This window comes from Halichoerus grypus, chromosome 3 (genome assembly GCF_964656455.1).
Source record: "Halichoerus grypus chromosome 3, mHalGry1.hap1.1, whole genome shotgun sequence".
Lineage (NCBI taxonomy): Eukaryota > Metazoa > Chordata > Mammalia > Carnivora > Phocidae > Halichoerus > Halichoerus grypus.
The window spans coordinates 5,264,531-5,288,476 of NC_135714.1; the positions used below are offsets into that span (position 1 = coordinate 5,264,531).

Genomic DNA, 23,946 nt, shown 5'->3' on the forward strand with positions numbered 1-23,946 from the left:
TTCACAGGCGGGTCTGCGATGGTGCTGGTCACACAGCCCGGCAGAGCCTGGAACTCTGTCTACACAGACCCTTCAAAGCAGGACAGCTTCACTTCCTAGTAATTCTATGGGGTGAGAGCTGAAGAACATTATCTTTATACCTTTCCTAAAGTGGCCCAGAGAGGGCAAGTGACTTACCCAAGGTCACACAGCTCATCCGTGTGGGAGGGTGGACCAGAAGCCAAGTCTCTGACTCCTAGTCTAGGGCTCCTTCCCCAGCTTCCAGCTGACGGGTCTCCCTCCAGGGAAGCCTGGCCATCTGCCCCACACTCACTCAGTCCCCCCCACCCCACACGCTCATGGCGCCGTATGGTCTGCTCCACACTACCGTCCGCCGTGGTGCGTTTGTGCGGTTCACTGCCTTCTCCCCCCGGAGAGTGGGCCCCACACAGGTGGGGGCCGTCCCTGGTACCGTGCTGGGCAGGGAGGAGAGGCTCCGTCATGCAGACGAGTGACGGTGGATGCCTTCTCCGTGACAGCAAGCTGCTTCCCCGCAGGCATCTGCTGGCTGCTCTGGGGCCAAGGCGGCCAGCCGGATGGGGCTCTGAGCACAGACACCGTCGGCCCTCCCGGGAGCACAGAGCCTTTGAGAGGACTGCCAGGGCCACCTGCTGGCTAGCGGGACGGGATGTGGCGGAAGGAGAGCAGGCCGCCGCTGCACGTGGGCCGCTGCCTCAAGGCCACGGGCTCTTCCAGGACCGTGGGGCTGTGGGAACAGGCTCTGTTTCCGGAGTCCTGGTATGATTTCTGGTTTCCAGCACAGGCCCGTTTACGAGGCCCATCCTGCTCTCACAGAGCCCCCGTGTCTTTCTACTGCATCTGCAACTTGATGTTCATATTTTTCCAGTGTCTAACGAAGCACCCCGTGGGCATGTCTGTCTCTGTCACCCTCTCCATCAACCCGTCTCCCTTTCTCTTTCCAACAGCCCCCCCCCCCCCCATAGGTCTCATCCCTCATTCGATAATTCGGGAGGAAGAACTCCTCTTTTGAAGCTCCGTGGCCTCAAGGCCTGACCAGCCCTGCCCGGGGGTTCCGCAGCTTTGGTGGGACGTGTCTCTTTGGCTTCCTCGCTGCTCCTTCATCCACTCAGAGAAAGCAGGCCTATGAGAAGGTACCAGACTTCCCATGTCAGCTCCAACTTAGGGCTTTACGACTCTGGACGAGTCCTCTCTGTACCGCCATTTCCTTGTCCGTAATGTGGGATAATAACGGCACCCACCCCTCCAGGCTGCGGTGAGGTTCACAGCTGACCACCGGTGTGACACGCCCAGGGCCCAGTTCGTAGTGAGCAACATCAAAGTCGGCGCGCATAAACATTGTTGTTACTATTATTCCTTCAGAAATGCTGGCGAGCTTGGGGAGAAAGGGGACCCCTCTCACACTGCTGGCAGGAATGCAAGCTGGTGCAGCCTTTCGGGAAGATAGGATGGAGGGTCCTCAGGATGAAAATAGAGCTACTCTATGACTCAGCAATTGCATTACTGGGTATTTACCCCAAAGCTACAAACGTTGTGATCCAAAGGGGCACCTGCACCCCAATGTTTATAGCAGCAGTGTCTAAAATTGCCAAACTATGGAAAGAGCCCAGATGTCCACTGATAGATGAATGGATGAAGGAGATGTGGTGTACATGTACAGTGGAATACTACTCAGCCATCAGAAAGGATGAAATCTTACCATTTACATCGACATGGATGGAACTAGAGGGTCTTATGCTGAGCGAAATAAGTCAGTCAGAGAAAGACAAATACCATATGATTTCACTCATACGTGGAATTTAAGAAACAAAACATGACCATAGGGGAAGGGAGGGAAAAATAAAATAAGATGAAATCAGAGATGGAGACAAACCATAAGAGACTCTTAACTCTAGGGAACAAACTGAGGGTTGTGGGAGGGGAGGGGAGTGAGGGGATGGGGTAAGTGGGGGATGGGCATGAAGGAGGGCACGTGATGGGATGAGCACTGGGTATTATATGCAACTGATGAGTCACTGACCTCTACCTCTGAAACTAATAATCCACTATATGTTAATTAAATTGAATTTAAATTAAAAAATAAAAATGCTGTTCTCTTTCCAACACCTTTTACCTGTGTCCACCAGGAGGTGACCTGTGGGAGGAGGGTCTCATCTGTCTGCCTCGCCCCGCAGCTCCCAGTAAAGGAGAGCCCGTGCCCCATCAGCAGGCACACATTGCTTCTGTCCCTTCTGGCCCCAGAGGCTCCACGGTCACCAGCACCCATCCCCAGAGGGCACTCAGGACTGTGTGCCCGCGGAGAGCTGCGTTCAGGACCCGGGAAAGGGCGAGCGGCCCACCCTGCCACCTACCATGTGCTTCTCCCGCCTCAGCGCCGTGTCCAGATGCAGCAGATCTTTTAAGTGAAGGTTATAGATACACAAGTCAAGGTCCACACTGAAAAGTGGAAAGAGAAACAGAAAGCCACTGAGAGTATTTGAGATGTTCCAGGGAGTTAGCGCATCCCTGCTCAGTACAAGCCTCGGTGCATCCTGACTCCAGATTTTAAGTTCTGCAGCACCCAGAGATGCCTAAGAGCCGCCCCAGGTTTATACGAAGGAATCAAGGGAACTATCTGAAACTCACTTGTGACCAGAGGGGAACAGCTGCCCGAGACGTGAAGGGCAGGAGGCAGCAAGAGTCGGAGGTGGGAGCAAAGAGGGATCACACCCCTTGCCGGCATCGGAATACCTGAGTCACGTGTCACCTCTCCTCTGCCCTGCAGGCAGACATTCTCATGCCCATTTCACAGATGGGGAAACGGACTTAGGAAGTCAAGTAGCGGTCACACGGTCACGGGGCAGATAAGTGGCAGGGCGGATTGGACCATCTGTCCTGCGAGGGCAAATGCACTTTGAATGGCCACACCCCCACCCAAACTGTGACAAGGCCACTAAGTCCCAAAGCTCATCCACAGCCCTTCCCAGCCAGCGGCTGAGCCACCGTCCAGGTCAGCACCCAGCTCAGGGTCTGGGCCCTCTCCTTCCCCAGCCCTGAGCCGAGGTCGGGTCTGGTTCATCTCACCGAGGAAGGGCCACTTGGACTCACCGAACTTCACAGAGCAGAGAGGTCGGAGGACTGAAGCACAGATGTGCTGACTCAGTTTCCTGGGCCTCTCCAGTGTGCTGAGTGGTTTGGTGATTTAGAGCATGGACTTTGGAGATAAGCCAACCCCGCTCCATCACTCACCTGCTGTGTGACCTTGGGCGAGCTACTCAGCCCGTCTCCTTTTATTCTTTGTAAAATGAGGGCAATAATAGCACCTACTGCATAGGGTCATTCATAGGAATTAGTTCATTGATTGATTCATTTTTATTCATCTGTCACTGAACCTGCCCCAGGGTCCCGCTGTGCAGTGGGGACGCTGCACTGAAGAAGACAGACCCGGTCATCCTCACGAGATAATTAATCCCTGCAAAGTGCTCAGCACTCTGCCTGGTACACAGAACGCACCTAATCCGTGCCGCCTGCTGTTATGCGGGCCCAGGGCATGTCAGTGATTCAGTGAGGCCCCCTAACGGGGCTCTCCCCAGGGCTCAGGCCGGGCTCCATAACCCCCACATTGGCCAACACCACCACGGCAGCTGGGGAGCCCCGGCTCGGACGCTGCGTGGCTGTGTGTCCGTGGCTGACTTGCTTAACCTCTCTGGGCCTCCATTCCCAACACTGACGGAGACAGGGTCCATTGGTCGGCTTCCCCGCGCCTCCCCCCCTTACCTCTCACAGACCAGCGCCTCGGGGAAGCTGTTGGCCTGGACGAAGGTGCGACTCAGGAACCTGTCATAGCTGGTGGCCGAGTGGATGCTGGACGAGGAGCTGCAGTCCTCCTTCTCGGCCTGGCTCAGGCTCCCCAGGCTGCTGGAGGGGGAAGCCTCCACTGGCTGGTTTGGTAAGACAGCCTGCTTTAAGTTTTCGTGCAGGGAAGGGTTGGAGGAACCGTCGGCCAGGGGCTGGGGTGACGGGAGAGAAAGCACACTCAGTCCGTCGGGCCTCTTGTGACTTTGCTTCAGTAATTCCACCAGGAAGGCCAGGTGGGGGCAGGCTGGGAGGGGAGTGAACAGGTAGAGCTTCTCCCCCAGGGTCACGTCCACGCCCCAGGGACCCATGTCATGGCTCTTGTCCCCAGCAGGCCAGCCTCTGTGCAACAGGCTCCTACCCCTTAGCTGTTAGCCTGGGTCTGTTCCCCGGTGGCCCACCGGCACCCCACACTCGGCTGCCAGCTCTGACCTCCACAGCAGTCCGCCGGCCCCCCTCCCTCTCCCACCACTGGCTCAGACCCCTGGGTGTGCTCCGTCTGCCAACCCGCTGACCACCTAGCTCTTCCCCATCTACGCTGACCTGGGCATCACCCTCCCGACCCCAGGCCTTCGAGGTGGCTCCCCACTGCCCTTGGATAGGCCCAAAGCTCTTATCAAGGAACTCAAGCCCCATGCACTGCCATGACCACGCCAGGTGACAGCCTAGTGCCTGGCGTGGCTGGAGGGTTCATCAGCTGTCCGTTGCCACCTCTGTCCAGCCTGTCTCGCTGCTCCAGGATGTGCCTGCCCAAGCACTCCTGAGCTGGCTGCCAGCTCCAAACCTCCCCTGTCATTTCAGACTTCTGGGCCTTTCCAGACTCTGGGCCCCCTGCTGCAACAGCCCTCGCTCACTGTCTGCTGGGCGGAAGCATCCCTCCCCCCAGACACAGACCCAGAGTCCTTCCCAGCCCACGCAGGCTTCCGCAGGCCTCTGCAGGCCTCTGGTCATTTCTGTCTTGCCTGGGCTCACACACCATCCTACAGGCTCTGCCCAGACCATGAGGGCCTCCAGGGTGAGGACGATGCTGTCCTGACCACTGGATTATCCCACTGCCCACCAGGAGCCTGCCTGGCCAGGGCTGTGGACGATGAATCACGCTCCCGCTCTGGGAGTTTGGCCCCTTCAACCGCCCACCAGATAGCTAAGCGCGGGGAGCAGTTCCCAATGTGCGCTCCTGGGAACAGTGCCGGTTACTGCTCCCCGTAAGTAAGGGTTCCGCAAGAAAAATTAATTTGGGAAAGTCTGTGTTAAGTGAGGTGAAATCATGTCTTTGGTGCAGGACTTTGCAGAGCCTGGCTCCAGCTGTCTTTAAAAGCAAATAATCATTGAAAAAAAACGAACAAATACTGAGTGCTCAGATGTCACACGCTGCGCTAAGCCCTATGTCTATTATCATTTGGCCCTCAAACAACCAGGGGAGGCAGGAGGGCCCAGCGGCCCCCTTTCCAGATGAAGAAACGGAGGCTGAGTCAGGAAATGGCCCACAGAAAATGGCCGAGGTGGGAATTAAGACGGAGTCTGTGTGACTCCAGAGCCTGTCCTCTTTATGGGCAGGAGAGCGAGTTGCATTTCTCTCCAGTACTGGACTAGGGACTCTTTCCTTTATGGAGACTCTCACACATCAACGGCCCCTGGAAACACCGTGGGATCTGCTGATATCTGCAAAACTCCTGACCACAGGTGTGAATTCCCAGCTGCAGCTGTAAGACCTGCAGCCAGGTGACCTCAGGCAGGTCATTAGCCTCTCTGGGCCTCAGTTTCCTTATGCACAAAGAGGCAATGACTGTATGATTTACCTTATATGAAATGCCTATCACGTGACAAATGCTTAGCACTGCGCCAGCCCCCCCAGGACGTGTTCAGTAACGTGGGAGGGGCATGTGTGAGTGAGGAGCAAGGCTAGTCACTGAGTCCATGCCCGTGTTTGTATTAGCCTAGAACGGCAGGATGCTTCCCAACTGGGCTGTCACCTGCTGTTCCTGGGCATACCTTGCTATACCCTGTCCCCGACAATGCTGTCATAAAGTGGATTCATCCTAAAGTTTTGCTCCATCACAAAGCCTCAAAATTATCCCTATTAAAAGGACTTGCTGTAAAACCCCCAGACAGGACCAAAAATCACACACTTCATCTGCCTACTCCTGCCCCAATCTCTAGCACCTTACTGAGTAACCACATTTCTCAGATGGAGCTGAGGACTCTCACCCGGAACTTCTGATTGATGGGATAGATGACTTTTGCCTTCAGAGCAAATGCTGTGATGTTGCTGTTGAAAGCTGGGTCACATTCCTGGGAAGGAAGAACAAATGGCATGGGGCGCTTTCTGTAAAAGGAAAGATAAACCACTAAGAGTTACCGAACTGTCACATCCCATTTGTAACGGTGGCCTCAGGAAGGGACCATAGCAGGCATATTTAGATCCAAGTAGGTGTTCACCTGCTAGGTGGCTGGGTGAAAGGGTGGAGGGATGGATGGATGGATGGATAGATGGATGGAGGGATGGATGGATGGATGGACAGGAAAATGGATGGGCAGGTGGATGGATGGATGGATGAGTGGATAGGTAGATGGAGAGGTGGATGGATGGATGGACAAATGGGTGGATGGATGGATGGATGGGTGGACACATGGGTGGATGGGAAAATGGATGGGCAGGTGGATGGATGGATGGATGAGTGGATAGGTAGATGGAGAGGTGGATGGATGGATGGACAAATGGGTGGATGGATGGATGGATGGGTGGACACATGGGTGGATGGGAAAATGGATGGGCAGGTGGATGGATGGATGGATGGACGAATTGGTAGATAGGTAGATGGAGAGATGGATGGATGGACAGATGGACAAATGGGTGGATGGATGGATGGGAGGATGATGGAAAGGTGGATGGATAAATGGATGGGTGGATGGACAGACAGATGTTATATAGTACATTCCTTATTTAATTCTAGATCTTCAGCTTTGGAAGAAATATGTATTTAAATAACATGGCAATAATTAACAAGTTTTCCTAAAAATTGTGACCCACCTTTTAGTGGAAAAAGAAACAGAATAGTTTTAGCATTGCCAAAGGTGTAAACACTTCCACATGGCAATATTCATGCAAGACTCTGGATCAGACCCTTAAATGAAAAGTGGTTGGGCAAGTCTTTTCACGTCTCTCTGAGCCTCAGTCTTCCCATACAGAAAACAGGTACCGTATCCACCCTCCCAGGACCGCGTAGATAAAGCACCCAGGAAAGTAGCTGGAACAGAACAGAAGTGAAGCAATAGGCAGCTCTAAGGAATGGCAGGAAGGAGCCGCGTCTCCGGGGAGTCTTCTCTGACCACAGCTGGACCAACCTCTTCATAGCTGCTCTACATCCCCACATGCTTTCTGGGTCTTTCTCCTGCCAGGGCTGCCCCTTGCACCTTGCTAGGTGGGTGCTCAATAAATGTTTTGGAGACGACCTGCAGGGGATGAGGGCGAACAGGCAGACCAGTCAGGAGCCTGGAACTCCAGACCACGAGAAATTTCTACTTACCGGTTCTGAGCTGGCTGATGGGCTTACACTGCACCCACATCTACCTCGATACTTCTCAACTACACCTTTCTGAAAAAAAAGCTCTATAACAAATGACTGATTGCCAGTTGCCAACTTGGAATGAGATACCCTACCATGGGGGATACAGAAGGATTTATCATTTCCTCACGATGCAAGCATTGACCTGGCACCTGACCGAGCCAGCGGTGTGGCCCCTGGGTGTCTCCAGAGCGGGTTTCACCAAGATGCCCTTCTGGGCGGGGTGGGGATGAAGGCCACATGGTGAGGGCAGGGCTTTGTCATTTCCATCTATACTTAATGACTCACAAAGACAGATTTAGATGACAAGAATGGGTCAGACCACTGACACGTGCCACCTCTTTCCACTTCCGAGGGCTACTGTCTCCAGATCCCAGAGGGGGAGATGTGACACAGAGCCTAAGGTCACACAGCTAATAAATGCCAGAACTGGGATTTGAGCTCAGATTTCCTGGCTCCAGAATCCCTCCTCTTTAGCTGACACCTTTCTGTCTCCTTCAACATCATGCAAATAAGAACAGGGGTGAGAGCCAGGAAGTTAAACAGGAAATTGGGTGTTCAGTGGAGAAGACCCTTGGACTGGCCTCATCATTCTCCGGGAACACAGGTCAGATCCCAAGATACTTTGTCGCTCCCACACCCCAACCTGCCATGTCAAATCCACCACAAAGCCCACCAGCTTGGACTCCTAAATGTCACTCGGACCCATCACACTCTCCTGAGCCACCACCATAGGGCTGCAATAGCCTCCAAGCTGGCTCCCATCCGTGCACCGAGCGCCTACTGCGTGCTGGGTTCTTTATGCACTCTTGCTCATTTAATTATCACACAACAGCCAGCTTGGGGAGGTCCGTACTATTTCCATCATCCCTATTTCATGGAGTGAGGCTCAGAGGTTAACACCTTCCAATGCATTCTCTACATGGCAATCGGATGGTCTTTTAAACCTGAAACCTCCATTACCGCCAGCTTCAACCCCTTCCTGGCATCCCTGTGATCCGAGGGAGCAGAGCATGGCCTGTCCCAGCCCCCAGCATCCAGCCCCAATCTCTGCTTGAAGCCATGTGGGTACAAAATCAAAGGATAGCAGTAAGATCGAAAAGGCTGATTTCAGAACAGGTTATATAATTTGTGGGGCCCAATACAAAATGAAAAGTGGGAGGTGCGTCTGATTAAAATGTGATTAAGATATTTTAATCTTGAGCAGGGACTCACCTGCTCAAGAAAAGCTAGGAAAGCAGAGGGCATTGTGCTTTTCTAAACTTCTTACAAACAGAGGTGAAAAGAAAGCACAGCATGGAAGGAGTGGAAAATGAGAGGAAGACACGGTCCCCGCCCTCCAGCAGAGATGGAAAGCAAAAAACTGCACTTAATGTGGAAAACATAATTAGAAGCACAGGATGGAGATGCCGGGGTCCACCTGGGACGTCTGGAAGAAGAACCGGGATGCACGTCAAAGTATAAGCTCAGGTGACAGGTTACTGTGGCTGTTTGGGGAGCCTGTGAATGCACGTGTGTTTCCGGCCCATCCACCTGCAGACTGCAAGCCCCTCGAGGACTGAGGACTAGCACTTTGACAGTCATGGTGTTTGTCAGGATGAAGGACCTGGAAGCGCTCGGCATACGGAATCCAGGAGTGAACAGACTTCTGCTGTTTTTAGTTTTTACGTTTTGTTCTGTTTTTTTTTTTTCTTTTTTTTTACAGCTTTTCTTATTAAGTTCAGATGCCTTCCAAATTCTGATAATCTTCTCAACCGTAGCAATACAATTATACAGAAAATTGGTTGTAGTGCGAGCCTACCATGTAAAACTTCTTCAGCTGGAGCAATGCAATTATTCAGAAAATTAGTGAAAGCATAATTGCCGGAAAAGAAAAGGCGTTTCACTCACCGACGTAGAGATGTTCTTTCAGTGAGTGTACGGCAGCGTCCACGAAGGAGCATCCCCTCTCCCTCCTCCAGAACAAAAGGACAGGATGAAGAGAACCAAGGCTGTGCCATGGCACGCTGAAGAACCTTCTGGAATTTTCTGTTTGTTTTTGACTTGACGTGAGCTCTTCATCAAAATAAAGTTCAGGCAAGGAGTGGTGCGAACCACAAATGCCTTGGTTTTCCGTGCATTCTGGGACGTCGAAGTTAGAGTTCAGCTCACCCTGTCAGAATGAGTCCTGGCCAACATTCCCTGACAAGCTTGGTCTGCAGAAGGCAGGGCATTTTGGCAAGCCAGTCACTGGAACAGGCAGATCTTTAACTTGGCTCTTGGCAATGATTAGCTTGATCGTGGGCATCGTCTGGCGTCGCTAAATGGTTAACAGGTAAAACATTACCAGGTAAAAACATGAGCGAGCCTTCCAGGGAGGTAGAAGGACTTGGCTCCCTGGAAACACTGATGAACACTTGTCCTGTAGTTGGAATGTTCATGGAGTCCACCGATGGGTGACCGTCGGGCCAGCCTCATTACTGTCATCGTGAAGCCGAGAAACCGGAGGCTCAGACAGGTTATGTCTCTTGCCCAGCATCACACAGCAAACAGGTGACAGGGCTCGGTTCCTGGGAGCCAGGCCCCCCGAGCCAGTGTGTTTTCACCACTCCAAGGCCACCCTCTGTGTGAGCAGGGTTGTATTCATGCAATTCAACCATGTGAAGCATGAAATTTAGAATTTTCAGTATATTCACAGACATGTGCAACTATTCCTACAATCAGTTTTGGAACACTCTTACCATCTCAGAAAGAAACCCCATACCCGTTAGCTATCATCTCTCTCACCCCCTCCCCAAGTGCCCACCAGCCTCCTTTCTGTCTCTGTCAATGTACCTGTTGTAGACATTCCATATGAATGGAATCCTGTAGTATGCAGTCTTTCGGGACCGGCTTCTTTCAGTTAGCATGATATTTTCAGGGTCCCTTCATGCTGTAACTTGTTTCAGGATTTCTTTCCTTCTTATGGCCCAAGAGTATTGCATTGTATGGATAGAACACATTCTGTTGAGCCATTCATCAGCTGATGGACACTTGAGATTCCACATTTTGGCCAAAGAGGGCTGTTATGAACACAGTGTACATGTTTTTGTGTAGCCGTATATTTTCATTCGTGTGAGCAGGGTTTTGATAACACAGGGTGATAGGGACAGAGGGAGACAGATGAGGGAAAGAGAGATATCACGCACCTACCTCTCACACAGTCACACAGAGATGCACGCAGAGAGAGATACGAGAGAGAGGGACCTAGAGAGCCGCCCTGATACACACACATGCAGACACACGGGGAGAGACAAGCACTTGGGACCAGAGTGGCAGGGACACAGGCTGGACACACAGCACCTACGTGCCAGGGGCTCGCTCTAGCTCCAGGTCTGGCTCCCCGTGCCAGCCCCGTGAAGGCAGCTAAGCTTTCCACTGGAATGTGTAAGGGAATCGTCGAGAAGGGGATATAAATAAGATCTACCTCATGGGGCTGCTGAGAGAGGTGTATGGGGTAATTCACATGAGTGTTCACTTCACTCAAAAGTGACACATGGGAAAATGCCTGGTACTCAGTAAGTGCTAAAAAAAAAAAAACCCCGGAAAACCAAAAAACAAACAAACAAAAACCTTTCCCCTTTTCTCAGGAACCCTCTAGCTCTCTCTCTGTCTACCTACCTATCTACCTACCTAAATACCTGTATTTACTTTTGGGCAATTGAGGTTAAATGACCAGGATCCATGGAACTTTCTGGGGAGCAGGAAGTGTCTAGAAATAGCACACCTTTGGAAGAAACACCCTGTCTCTCCACGGAGCTCACGCACAAAGTGATGCTCTATGGGCGGGCTCAGGCTGGACAGGGTGGGGGTCACTGAGGAAGGACCAGGGAGAATCCACTTTTAACATGTCCCTCAAGAGGCCCAGAGCCTGCACTCCTGGATATTTACTTAACATTCACTTAAAAGAAATAACACGAAATGAAAACAAACTTATATACAAACATTCACAGAAGCCCTATTCAGGATAGCCAAACACGGGAAACAACCCACTCTGTGCTCTATCTCCGAAGTGGACTGAGCAATTAGAAGGGATAAATTATCGATACGTGCAACAACATGGTGAGTCTCAAAAGCAGGATGCTGAGGCAATCCCAAGCAAGCACACGATCCCACTGATGTGAAATTCTAGAACAGCAAAACCACCCTCGTGATAGGAATCACAGCAGTGCCTACTTCTGGAAGGGGCGGGGCGGGGGGTGGGGGATATGCAGGAGGGTAAACCAGAAAGGGGCACTGGAGAACTTTCTGGGGGTGATGGAATGTTCCAGATCGGGGTTTTGGTTAGAAGGATGTATATACTTATCCAACGGTAAACTTCAGATTTGTGCATTTTACCACATGTAAATTATACGACAGAAAAGAAGCCAACTGGGACAGGAAGGCTGTCAGAGGCTCATCTGGATGGCATCTCCACTGCCAAGTGGGACACATGACACCCAACACACGACTCGGCAAATAAACCCAAACATGCAGCTTACGTCCACAGCCTCCTCCTTTGACATCTGGGCTTCTCTCCTCCTCCTCCTGGATGGGGAGCCGGTTTCTGAGGGGTCCTGTACATGAGACTCTAAATTCTTGAGCAGATTCTGAGCATCGTCTTTCTAAAATCCAAAGGTGGGGTTGGGGAGAACACATAAAGCTGGTCAGCCTAGTGCTCCTGGGACTCAGGCCATCAACCCCCCACCCGACGTGTGCTCATCTCTGTGTCTCTGCCTGGCCCTCTGCGTGCAGCGTCACGCCTCCTCCCCTGCCTGGGGTCAGCCACACAGCCTTCGAGACTGTCCAGGCGTCAGCTTCCTGAGAAGCCCCTGGTTCCCTGCCTCAGGATGTCCTCCGGACCTGGAGCTCATACTTGGATCAAAGGTCACTCTACTGTTCTTCTGGGTTGGGGGCCCCTGGTAGCCTGTGAGCTCCCTGGGGTAACAGCTGAACACGGGAAATGGCACATAAATATTAATTTTCCTGTTATTTCCCATAATGCCATCGGATGATTTCAAGAAAATATTTTAGGTACCCTTAAATTATAGAATGGTTTGTATTGTGAACCACGGTTGATCCTTGGTAATGGTAGAGTCTGCATTTGTAAATTTGCTTACTTGTCGAAATTTATCTGTAACCTCCCCAAATCAACACCTGTGGTGCTTTTGAGGTCATGCCTGGGCATGGGCAGAGTGGTGAAAATTCGAGCTGCCTGCCGTGCCGTGTCCAACGGAGAGCCTACGAGGTGACGCCCTGCCTTCCTGTGACAGCTCTCCTATCGCAGACCAGGGTCCCTTTCGTGTTCTGTGAATGCCCTTCTTCTCCCACGTGTCTGTGCTTTCCGTTGCTGACGTAGTTGTTTAAAATGACCCTTAAGTGTCGTGCTAAGTGCTGTGCGGTGTTCCTAAGGGCAAGAAGGCTGGCGTGCCCCTCATGGAGAAAATGTGTGTTGGATAAGCTTCATTCAAGCATGAGTTATGTTGTGCTGTTGGCTGTGCGTTCACTGTTCATGCATCAACAATTTGTATTAAATGGGGTGTCTTTATACAGAAACACGCATCGAACAAGGTTATGTATTGGCCGGTTAATGAAGATGTTGTGGCCAGAGTCTTGCAGAAACCTAGCCCTGTGTTTCCCTAGGAGCAATGATTCAGTATTTGCTAATTCTCTGTTTGCCATGATTCCGTAGATCATAATGATCAACTGTATTTGAAATCCCATTATGCCAGAGACCCTGGTCAAGCCCCTCTTATGGTGCTCATGGATATAATCTTTACACTGAAGGAACATCGCCAGTTTGTCGTGGAGTTAGCTCGCAACTGTTACGAAGCAACCCGAAGCGTCTAGGCTTATTCTAGTCACTGGGAATGGAGTAATGAACAAAATAAACAAAGCCCCTGCCTTCATGGAGTTTACAGTCCAGCAACAAAAGAGTGATGTAAATAAATTGTCGTAAGTCAGCGGTGGTAAGTGTTAGAGAGAAAGATGATGGAGGACAGGAGAATGGAGGGGAGGCCTCTTGGACAAGGTGGCATTTGAGAAGAAACATGAAGGAAGTGAGAGAGCAAGCCATTCAGATATGTTAGGTACAAGCTTTCCAGGAGCGGGCACAGCAAGTGCAAAGGCCCTGTGGCAGGACCATGCACCGCATGCCCAGGGAAGGCCTTGTGGCTGCACCAGTCTGGGATGCAGTGGAGGGGAGCAGATGATGAACCCAAGGATTTAGGGATTGTTTGTTTACCCGTTATAGCCGACCACTACAGGGGTTCTGCAAGGAAGGACCCAATCAGATCATCCTACAGTAGAGACTCCAGCATGAACCTCATCCACCCCATGGAGGAGCAGTGTAATTTTGCTCCCCAGTTAAAAGTAACCAGGAAGCCAAGGGTCACCAGCCACTTGAGGACAGACTGTGATATGAAAGAGAAACCCCCAAACAAACAAAAGGAAAAAGCAAGCTGGAAACAGACACTGTGTAGGGAAAAGTTGTTTATTAAAACAAATCAACAACTATAATATCCTCAGAGAGCCAAGAGAAGATGTTACACTCACAAAATAAGAACAGGGCAGCATAAACATAGGACATTCTGAGGACAGAAAAGGAGACTCAAAAATGAAAACCGTGAAAATCTTGACACAAGTGTTGTTGAGAAAAGCCTTCCAAAAATGGTGTAAAAAGAAAAAGAGATGGAAAACAGGAGAGAAGGAAGGCAATTGGTGGTCCAATTTAACCAAAACATGAGACAACTTCCCGAAAGAAACAACAGAATATATAAAAGGAAAAGAATCATCAAGGAACTCAAGAGAGTGAGTTTGCACACTGAAAGGGCTTCCTGGATGCACGGCCCAAGGAGGGCAATCGACCGCCACCAATCCCCGTCCTGGTGTGCTTCCTACGCTGGGAACAAAGAAGAGATGCTTCCAGATTCCACAGGGGAACAAAACAAAGTTATCAGGGATCAGAACAAAATCCTATTTCTCCACATCCACCATGGCAGTTGGAAGACAATGGGAAAAAGGCCTTCAAAATTCTGGGGGAAAATTATTTCCAACCTGGAATTCTATGACTTAACTACTCTCACAAAGTTGAGAATAAAGACAGAAGGGCACAGATACTTTCAGACACAGAAGTTCTTAAAAACACTTCCCTCCATCTCTTTCTCAGGAAGATCTTGGAGGCCGTGCTCCACCCAAAGGAGGAAATTATCCCAGAAAGACAGTGGAGGGGATCCCCGAGAGAGGATGCAACGTCAGGGAGGTGACAAAGTTCCAGCGTGATTGGCCCTGAGAGGTCCCACTGGTGACAGCGAAAGTCTACAGCAGCTGCTTCTCAAAGATGAAGAACAAAAACATCACTGGAGGGGCTCCTTAAACACAGCTTGCCGGCCCCACCTGCAAAGATGCTCATCAATGAGTCTGGGGTGGGGCCCAGGAATTAGCATTTCTAACAAGCTCCCAGGCTGCTGCTGGTGCTGCTGGTCTGGTCCAAATGAGAGAAGCAGTGGTCCAGAGAGCAACCAACTCAGACTGAGCAGGCGAGAGGTTTTCTGGAGGGGTGTTTTGCAAAAAGATAAAATTGATCAAATACTTAATGCCTTCAAACGTCTCAAAAAAATGTATAGAAATGGAGGGGAAGCCAGCGTTAAATGACCAAGTACACAGAATATGAGCCAATGGGGGAAAAAAAAACCCTGGGTAACTATTAATTTCAGAGAAAACAAAATGCAATGACAAAAAGGAAAATAATCATAATCGTAGCTGATCCTTGACTTACAGTGAAAATTGCTTACAAAATCCTCAGAAAGGAAACACTGAAAACTGATTTAACCAAAATTGCCCTATGGCCACGAGGGGGCGGGGCAGGGGGGTGGTGGCTGGTGGGTGGGTGTGCACATGAAGGAGGAGAAAAGAGAGCTGAACCTCTCCCCAGTCCACAGTGGGAAGTCAGTGCTATGCCGAAAGCCAAAAATGCAAGGGGCAGCCAAGAAAGCAGGTTATTTACAAAGGGGAAGTAAATGACCAAAGAGCCGGCTGAAAGAGCTAGACGAGGTGGCTTCTGGGAAGTGGCGAGAGGATAGTGGTGTTACTGCCTATAAATGAACACTTGATGTGCATGTATAACGTCGATGCAAATATAAAGTTTTAATGATGAAATAAAAACAAAAGAAAAAAAAAGCAACAAAAAGAAAGTGGCGTAACACCCAATTACGAGCTGGGTGACGTGGACCAGAGGAGAACAGAGATCCCAGGGTGCACAAGGGAAGAAGTACCTCATCCAGCCTGGAGGGGCTTCTCTCTGCATCCTGAAGGATGAGCGGGCAAGCAGAGAAAGGTCACTGCAAACAGACAGAATGGATGTGCAGAAGCAGAGAGGCATCGGGGAGCAAGGAGAGGCTGGGGGGCTGGAAAACAGGATGCAGGGGGTGCACGGCACCTTGCGTTTGGCTGGATGCCCTGGGGAAAGGCAAACACCTTATGCACCGTTTCCTTAAGCTAGGAAAAGAGACTTAAGGAAGAGAGGAGGAAAGGAGTCCACTTAGAAAGAAGGCTGTTGCCAAGGTCCCATCCAAATCATGAGAAAATCCCGGCAGCTAGACCCTGGGGCCAGAGCCCCCTCTATGGCTACTGCCCCGGTCTGAGCCACCATTACCTTCAACTGGACTAGTGCAGCTCTTACTGACCAGCGGCCCAATCTCAGATAGTTTGGTTAACCCCTGTAAGTCTCAGCTGACTCAGTCGTGAAATGGGCCACCGCCATGGTCTGAAGGTGTGTGCCCCACTCCCCATGCGTAGGTTGAAATCCCAACTCCCAAGGTGACGGTATTTGGAGGTGGGGCCTTTAGGAAGTCCGGGGGGGGGGGGAGTCCTCCTTACAAAAGAGGTCCCAGAGATTCCCTGACCCTTCTACTCTCTGCGGACACAGTGAGAAGTCTGCAACCCAGAAGCGGGCCCTCACCAGAACCCAGACGTGGTGGCACCTGATCTTGGACTTCCGGCCTCCAGAACTGTGAGAAAGAAGCTTCTGTTGTTTATAAGTCACACAGTTTATGGTACTTTTCTTATAGCAGTCCGAACAGACTAAGACAAATACTACCTGCTACATCACCAGATGGCAGAGGACAAAAAGCTCTGATTTAGGGTTTCGGACAGCCTGGGGTTGAAATCCAGCCCCGCTCTTTATTTATCACATGACCCTGGACCAAGAACGTGGTTGGGGAGCCTCAACTTCCTTCCGTGGCAAGTGAGGATAATGACAGCTCTCCGACTCAGGGGTTTGGGGCAGGAATAGAGAACCCAAAGTCCACAAACACTCAGCTCGGAACAGGGCACCCAGCAAAGGTTGTGCACGTGTTACTTCCCGCTAAACACAAGAAGCCAGTGTCTCTCAGTGTCCCTTAACCACCAGCGGGATGTGACAACCTCAAACTGACCTACAAGCATCTTGCACTATGTTAGTTGCGTTCAACCTTTATCACGCCTTTCAGCAACACACTCCCCCCAACGTCAGCAGCCATCTGCTGGACTTGTCTCCTTCTCACATGGGCCAGGAATGCAGGGAACAAGACCACGCACCGCATCTCAGATCCTACCGGACTTCATCCCTCAAAGAGGTCAAAGCGGCAAGGACCCAAGACAGTGATCACACTACATGGATCAAATGCCCGCTGTACGCCCACCATCTCCACACAACATCCAATTCTGTTCACGTGAAGCATCCGTGAATCCCCTTCTGTGACCACTGCCACCCATGGAAAATACAGTGACTGGGCTTAGACACACATCTGTCACCTTGGCAAGTCACTGAACCTTTCTGAGCCTCAGTTTCCTCAAATGCAAAACGGGGTCCTGAAATAGAACAAACTCACAAATCTGTTCTGGGGATCCAATGAGATAATTCAGGCATAGAGTCTAGCTCAGCGCCCAGCACACCGTCGGCAAGCACCGAACTCCCCAGGATGTTCACTTAAAATCTCGCTTTTTCTGGAGACGGTGACCTGCAGCAGCAAGGGCAGGGTCTGTCCTGCACTGGACTGTGGCTGGCAGAGGTGCTCATCACACTTCTACTGCAGGGAGGAAAGAGTGAAGGAATGCACGAATGCACGCCAGGGTGGCAGCTGGGACTGGAGAGGCTAGTTAGGTAACCCACCCGGCCAGGGGTGGGGATCGCAGCCCTCCTGTCCACCGCGCTCAGCCGGGCCCCTCAGCCAGCGGCGAGTCCAGACCCTTGGGGCTCCAGATGAGAAGACTGAGGCCTCGGTGGGCTTTAGCGGTTGTCAGTGGTCGCACAGCGGAGTTGGACAGAGCCGCCACTTCTGGAGGCCCCCAGGCCGGTACGCTCCTGTCACTCCACCGCCCCCCTCTGGACTCGGTCTCCAGCCCGCTCCTGGGCTGGAGGGGAAGACCGGGCAAGACCCGGTGCTCGCGACGCCCGCGATCTCGCTCGAGCGCCGACCGGGCGCAGGAGGCCCGCGCGCGCGCCCCTCACCCGGCCCCCCGCCCCGCCGACCCACCTGATGCCGCGGGCGCGGCCGGGCGGCGCGGCAGCCGAGCCAGAGGCCGAGGCTGAGGCCGAGCGCGGCGCCCAGCAGCACGGCGGGGGCCAGCAGCCCGGGCGCCGGCCGCACCGCGTCCCGGCCCAGCGGCAGCCGCGCGTCGCTCTCGCAGGCCGCCGCGTCGCGGGCCATCGGGGGCGCTCAGGCGGCGGGCCGGCCGCATCGTCCCCGCCGCCGCCCGCAGCCCCGGCCCGCCGCCCGGGGCCCCGTCCCCGCCAGCTCGGCGACAGCGGACTCGCGGCCCGGGCGGGCAGGGGCGCGGCGCGCTCCGCGACTCCTCCGGCCCGCGCGCTCTCCTTCCTCCTACTCGGGTCCCCCTTCCCGGCGCGGCCCCGCCGGAGGGAGGAGCCTGGGTCGTCGCCCGAAACTTCGAGCAGCCCCCGCCCGGGCCTGCCCTTGCACTGAGCATGCCTGGCGGGAGGCGCGCGGCTCAGCCGGAGGAGCTTTCTGGCTTCCCGCGAAGGGATGGGGGTCTCCCAGCCACGGGGGAGGGTGTTCCTCGGTTAAGTTTATTGAGGAGCATGTAAGATTTAGCCTGATGATGTCAGTAACTTTTTCAACAGCCTTCTGAGAGGGAGCTCATCTTCCCGGTGAGGAAGCTCCTGGTCAGAGAGGCTAAATGACCTAATGAGGGTCCAGCCTTTACAGAGAACCTGCTGATGGAGCCAGCACCAGGCCCGCAAGGAACGAGACAAGGCCCAGACATTGGGGATCTCATGGCTGTGTGGGGAGATAAACAACCAGATGAGTTCAGCGTCTGTTCTTTCCTCTAGCAAACATTTACTGAGCAGCTACTAGATGCTAGCTCTTTCTTGTCCTGGGTCCTGGGGATGCAGCAGTGAACACACGCACATGCACATCTTTGAAGCTCAATTCCCTATGAGGGCCAGGGCAGGAGTTTCACTGGGATCCCCGGCAACAGAGCAGGGGGCTTTTGTATCCTTCATCTGGATGTCCATCTCAAGTTTCTAGTTTTTATATCCGTACCTCATCAACCTTCCAGGTGGGCAGGATGGGAGCTAGTATCCAGACTGACTTCTTATAGAAGAAGACACAGACAGCTAGAGAGAAGTTGCTCATTCAAGGTCTCGCAGCCAGGAGATGGGACAGGTGTACTAACAGCTGCGTCCAGCTGGCTACGGGGCTCGCCCTCTCTGCTACTCAGGGATGCTTAAATGTTTCCTTTGAAGCACCTCCAAGGCTTCTGGTAACGTGTATGGGACAATAACCTGAAGTTCTTGCTTTTTATGCTGGCTATTTCTTTGGATATTCAGAATTTCAGAATTCAGAATAAAAATGTAGGGTTCTTTGCCTTTTACTTTGTTATAAAGTTGTTTGGATATTAAAATCATCCTTTAAATGATTCATGTCAAATAGAACTGATGGTCCAGCAACATGCTGGCATCTAGCGTTTGGCCTTGTCTCACTCCTGGCATTCTGCCAGGTACCCCTCAGGGCAATGGACCTCTGGTGGGAAGCCTGGCTAATAAATTTTCAGAGTCTCAAACCTCAGTGCCTTGTCCATGTTGAGTTAGGGAGGGCGTGTCCTTGGAGGGGTTGGAGGTAGAAGGAACTGACAGGTGCCAGGCTTCCTGGCCTGAGACTGCATGATAGGCTGCCCCCTGCAGGAGAGGAGCCTTCTCCCCGAGGAGCAGGTCACTGAGGACTCAGGGGAAGCAGGGGGAAGCAGAGAAACTGCTCTACCTGGCCTCCTCCCAGTATCTATCTCCCCTGGCAAGGCACAACCCTACCCCCATGGAGAGTTCTAGCCTCCTGGCTCCAAACACCAAATCCCCTCTGTCCGGTTCCCCAGAGATGTCCCACAGTGGCTGGCCTGACTACCTGTCTGGGTACCTGGGCAGGTCCAGGGGCTACTCCACAGCGAGGGCTTAGGCGGTAGGAGCCCAATGCGGCTGAACTAAATCCAATAGAAAGTGAGCGTGGCCTTTCCCTCTGGCTCCCGATCTGCCGGTCTCCCTCCCAGCCCGTCTGTGCCGCCCTGTCCCCTCTGGGCTCTCCAGCACACATGGCTCTGCCTTTCCAAATGCTTCTCAGTTCCCTAATAAGGGGCTGGTGGGTCTGGAGCAGACTCTGGGCTCAGCCCGGTGTGATGTGTGCGTGTGTCAGGGAAGGCTTCCTGGAGGGGGGTGGTTCTGAGCTGAGAACTCCGTAGGCTTCAATGGAGCGGCACTTGGAAGCCCTGAAATCTTTGGGAGCAGAGTAGTGACCCGATCTGAATCTGATTCGGGTGGAGCTGAGGCCCTGGGCGGGGCGCGGGCAAACCCAAGTGTGGCTCCGGCCTTGCTCCCTCCCTCCCACGCTCGTCGCCCTCCCAGCCTCCTCCCCGCCCTCCCAGCCCCAGATGCCGGAGTCTGTTCCAGAAAACTTTCCAGGGCGGCTCGCACTGAGCATGCTCCGCGGCGGGGCGGGCCTGGGGTCCGGAAGCTCCGGCGACTCCGGCGCGCCCGCCACTTTGCGGTCGCGGGTGCGGAGGAGGCGATGGGCTCGGCGGGCGCCGCGGGGCGCGCCACGTGGGTGCTGGCCTGGAGCCTCCTGGCCGCCGCCCTGGCGCTGCCGGCTGGGCCCGGGGGCCGAGGCTGGCACCCCGCGGGCCGGGGTCTCCTCGGGCGCCCCCTCGGCGGGCAGCCCCTCCCGGACCCCCCCGCGGCTCCCGGGGCGGGGCCCGAGCGGACCGCGCAGGTAAGGAGGGCCCGCCCCCAGTCTCCTCCCGGAGGACTCCTGCTGCTGAGCTCCGTCTACACGGGCGGCGGGGAGGCCCCTTGGAGTTGGGGAGATTATCGGAGGGAGGGAGGGCAGTGTCTGAGTAGGATGCTTCGGGTGTTCTTTAGTGTTTGGCGCTCAGGCCCGCAAAGTCCCAGGAAAGCTGAAGCCCCGCGCGCTGGCTGCGGGCTTGGACTTTGCCAGCCGCCCGGGTCGAATCTCGCCCTGAAGCCTAAAAGCCCAGTGACCTAGGCCAGGCGCTTCACTTCTTGTGCCTCGGATTCCTGGTCTGTAAGCCTTTGCAGCGTCTACCCCGCGGGTGGGTGCGAGGGGTGGGGGCGAGAGGTAGGCGCGTGGGCCTAGGCACCGCGTTTGCAGAGCTGAGCACGCCCCGAGTGTAGCGGTTGTGAGAAGAAATCTCAGTAATATGAAAAAATGAGCAGTTCCTAAGTCATATATTCTTTATTACCCTTAAAAGTTATAGTTATCCACTGGTGAATCTTGGTCACTTCAGTAATGACTAAGATACCCCTATTTCCGTAATCATTTATAACCCACTTTGCTCTTATGCTATTTAAAATAAGTTTTCTGCACTTAACAGGACACTCTATTGATAATCGTGCCTACAGCTGGTGGAGATTCTAATCTCAGTTTCCCAAGTGCCAGTGTACTCTTAATTCCCGGTTTGACATCTTTGCAAATAAATGCATGTACGTGCTTTCTAAATGCTTTAAAAAAAAAAAATCAGCACATTCACAATACTGATTATGTCTGTTGAGAAAAAAGGGGAATGCTATTGGGAGGAAGTCTGAAGATATATTGGTAATATTTTACTTCTTCACCTGGATGATAGGTATCCAGATGTTGGCTTTATTATTATTTGTTATAATTTACATATACATTATACGCCATCTTTTGTATGTATGAAACATTTCATAATAAAAAAGGAAGGATAAAAAAAAAAAGAGAGAGAGAGAAGAACAGTTGGGATTACTGGCTGGCGTTTTCCTGACTGCACTCTCTTGGTTGCTAAATTTTTCCACTTCCCATCCACCCCTCCCTCTGTGGGCCCAGATTTGGGAAGGTGCAGAGTCCTGGCTGTCTCCCTAGATTCCCCTTGCCCCTTCCTCCAAAGCTGGCCACCAGTTCTCCTGCCTTTTCCTCCGAGTCCGCTGAGATGTCTGCAACCCCCGCCCCAGCCCCCAGATTCAGTGCCCACCACTTAGCCTCTGGCCTTTGGTGACTGTTTCATCTGAGTCTCCTCCACCCCCTAATTTGTGCTCTCCCCCACCTATTTCCCCCAACGGCTGGTGTCCGGGATGGGTGATCTGTCCTTGGTGTACCTATGACCACTTCCCTCCCCAGCCCTCACCCCCTCTCATCGACTCCTGGCAGCTAGGGTTCTGTTCCCAGGACTGCCCTGTTCAGTGGCCTCTCCCCTCACTGCCTTGGGGGTCCTCCCTGCCCTGCCCCAGGGGCTGGCTCCCCTGGTCCTGTTGGGTTCTGTACCTGCAGGCCCCAAGGCGCTTGCTACCCTTGCTACAGAGTTTTAATCTGTAAATCTTTAAAGGAGATTCTGTTCATTTTCTGTTATTAGATTTTCACTAGAGAAGACTGAGTAACAACACTGTGTCAATGTACTGAGCTTTAAAAAAGTCCCATGACAGAATGTTTTCACAGGGTCCTTTCACTTGCTCCTGTCCCATGAGGTAGGATGTGTCTGGCTCATTTTGCAGAGGAGAAAACCCGGCCCAGAGAGCCACCCCCGCCCCGCCCCGGCCTGTCCTTGGCTCTCGCGCGGGCCCCCGTGTTCAGACCCACTCACCTGGCCTGCTTTGCGCTTGCTTTCCTCTCTGAGAAACCAGACACTTGTCCCCAGGCTCTACCAGAAAGTGCTTTGAAAACCTGAAGGTACATGCTTAGTGTAAACGTATCGTCTGTCCCTTCTTGCAGAGGGTAAACTGAGAGGCAGTTACAACCATTTCCCGTGTGACCCGAGATGCTCTGTCAATGCACGAGCTGCTAGCCCCCTGTGTTTATTTAAATTTAGACATTTCAGGTGCTTCATGGCCGTGTGTGTCAGAGGCTGCTGTGTCGGGCAGCCCAGACTATGGAACATTCTCGCCATGGCGGAAACTTCTGTCGGGAGTTTGCTGGAAGGAGAGAAGAGGCCGTGAAGGGTTGAGGGGACAAGAGGCTCTGAGTCTGCCATTCACTTCCGGCGTTCAGACACGGCTTTCTAGGTGCCAGGCTCCGTTCTGGGTGCTGGGATATCAGAGAGCAAGGCAGTCTCTCCTCCTAAGAAATCTGCCTTCTTGGGGCAGAAGAAGGAAGTAAACAGTGGCGCCAATCTGTGCCATAGCTGGCGGTGGTTTGGGCTGCGGAGAGAAGTACAGTGGACAGAGTGGAGGGGAGATGGTGGTGAGTGCCGTCTGGTCGCGTGGTCAGAGAGGGTGCTTGGAGGAGGCAACAGGTGAGCCGACCCTGAGTGGAATGTCCAGCAGAAGAGTTTTCTGGAGTGCCATGATAGTGAGGCCAGAGGCGGGGTGTGCTTGGTGTGGTCCAGGACCAGCAAGGAGGCCCGGGGGCCGCCGGAGCGAGGGAGGGGGTCGAGGAGGTGAGGCCAAGGGGGTGAGGAGGGGCCAGATCAGGAAAGGCCCCGTGACTTATGCTCAGGATCCCGGCTGTTATTCTGAGTAAGGTGGAAGCCATGTGGGTTTTGAGCTCTGAAGTGATACACCGTGGCTCATCTTTTTAAAGCACCTCCGTAGCAGGGGTGAGGATAGAGAACCAAGGGCAGAAGTGGCAGCAAGAGAGGGGGCGGGTAGGAGACCAGGCCAAGACAGAGGAGTACTGGACCAGGGTGTGAACGGTGGGCTGCTAGCTGTAGGGTTTCTGCTGTATTTTGAAGGTGGAGCCAGTGGGACTTGCTGGGATCGGCTGTGGATTGAGAGAGAGAAAGAGAGGAGTCAAGGATGAAGCCAAGGACTTTGGGCCGAGCGAGTGGAAGAATAGAGATACCCATTGGCTGATACGCTGAAGCCTCGTGGGGCCATCGGGGATTCTGTTCTGGTCTTGCTGAGTTTGACCACATGGCCATGTACGGCAGAGCACTGGATGGACAAGTCTAGACTTGGGCAAGGGATCAGAGCTGGAGCTACGGGAGCTGGACTACACCGGGTAGCAGTCAGCGTAGAAATGGCTGAACTCTGAGAAACAAACTGAAGGTTCTAGAGGAGAGGGGGGCGGGGGGA

At 53.0% G+C, this 23,946-nt stretch overlaps 2 protein-coding genes across 10 annotated transcripts in view; one reads left to right on the forward strand and one right to left on the reverse strand.

Annotated features, from left to right (window-relative positions):
* EVC (EvC ciliary complex subunit 1) overlaps nt 1-18,291 on the reverse strand; it is a 62,591-nt gene extending 44,300 nt beyond the window's left edge. For 2 of the 5 annotated variants that reach the window (XM_078068367.1, XM_078068366.1), the window contains exons 1-5: nt 17,930-18,291; nt 11,918-12,040; nt 6,061-6,144; nt 3,775-4,007; nt 2,370-2,454 (exon numbers count right to left, since the gene is read on the reverse strand). In XM_078068367.1, the coding sequence (XP_077924493.1) occupies nt 2,370-2,454; nt 3,775-4,007; nt 6,061-6,144; nt 11,918-12,040; nt 17,930-18,103 (699 nt within the window). In that variant the 5' untranslated portion in view covers nt 18,104-18,291. Of the gene's footprint in view, nt 1-2,369; nt 2,455-3,774; nt 4,008-6,060; nt 6,179-11,917; nt 12,041-12,572; nt 14,174-17,929 lie in introns of those variants that run through there. The other 3 variants (XM_078068369.1, XM_078068371.1, XM_078068368.1) reach the window with 3 other exon arrangements.
* A 2,084-nt stretch (nt 18,292-20,375) lies between these two features.
* The window catches only part of EVC2 (EvC ciliary complex subunit 2), a 127,934-nt gene continuing 124,363 nt past the window's right edge, over nt 20,376-23,946 (forward strand). For all 5 annotated transcript variants that reach the window (XM_078068374.1, XM_036085913.2, XM_078068372.1 and 2 more), the window contains exon 1: nt 20,376-20,671. In XM_078068374.1, coding sequence (XP_077924500.1) covers nt 20,471-20,671 — 201 coding nt within the window. In that variant the 5' untranslated portion in view covers nt 20,376-20,470. The remainder of the gene's footprint in view (nt 20,672-23,946) is intronic.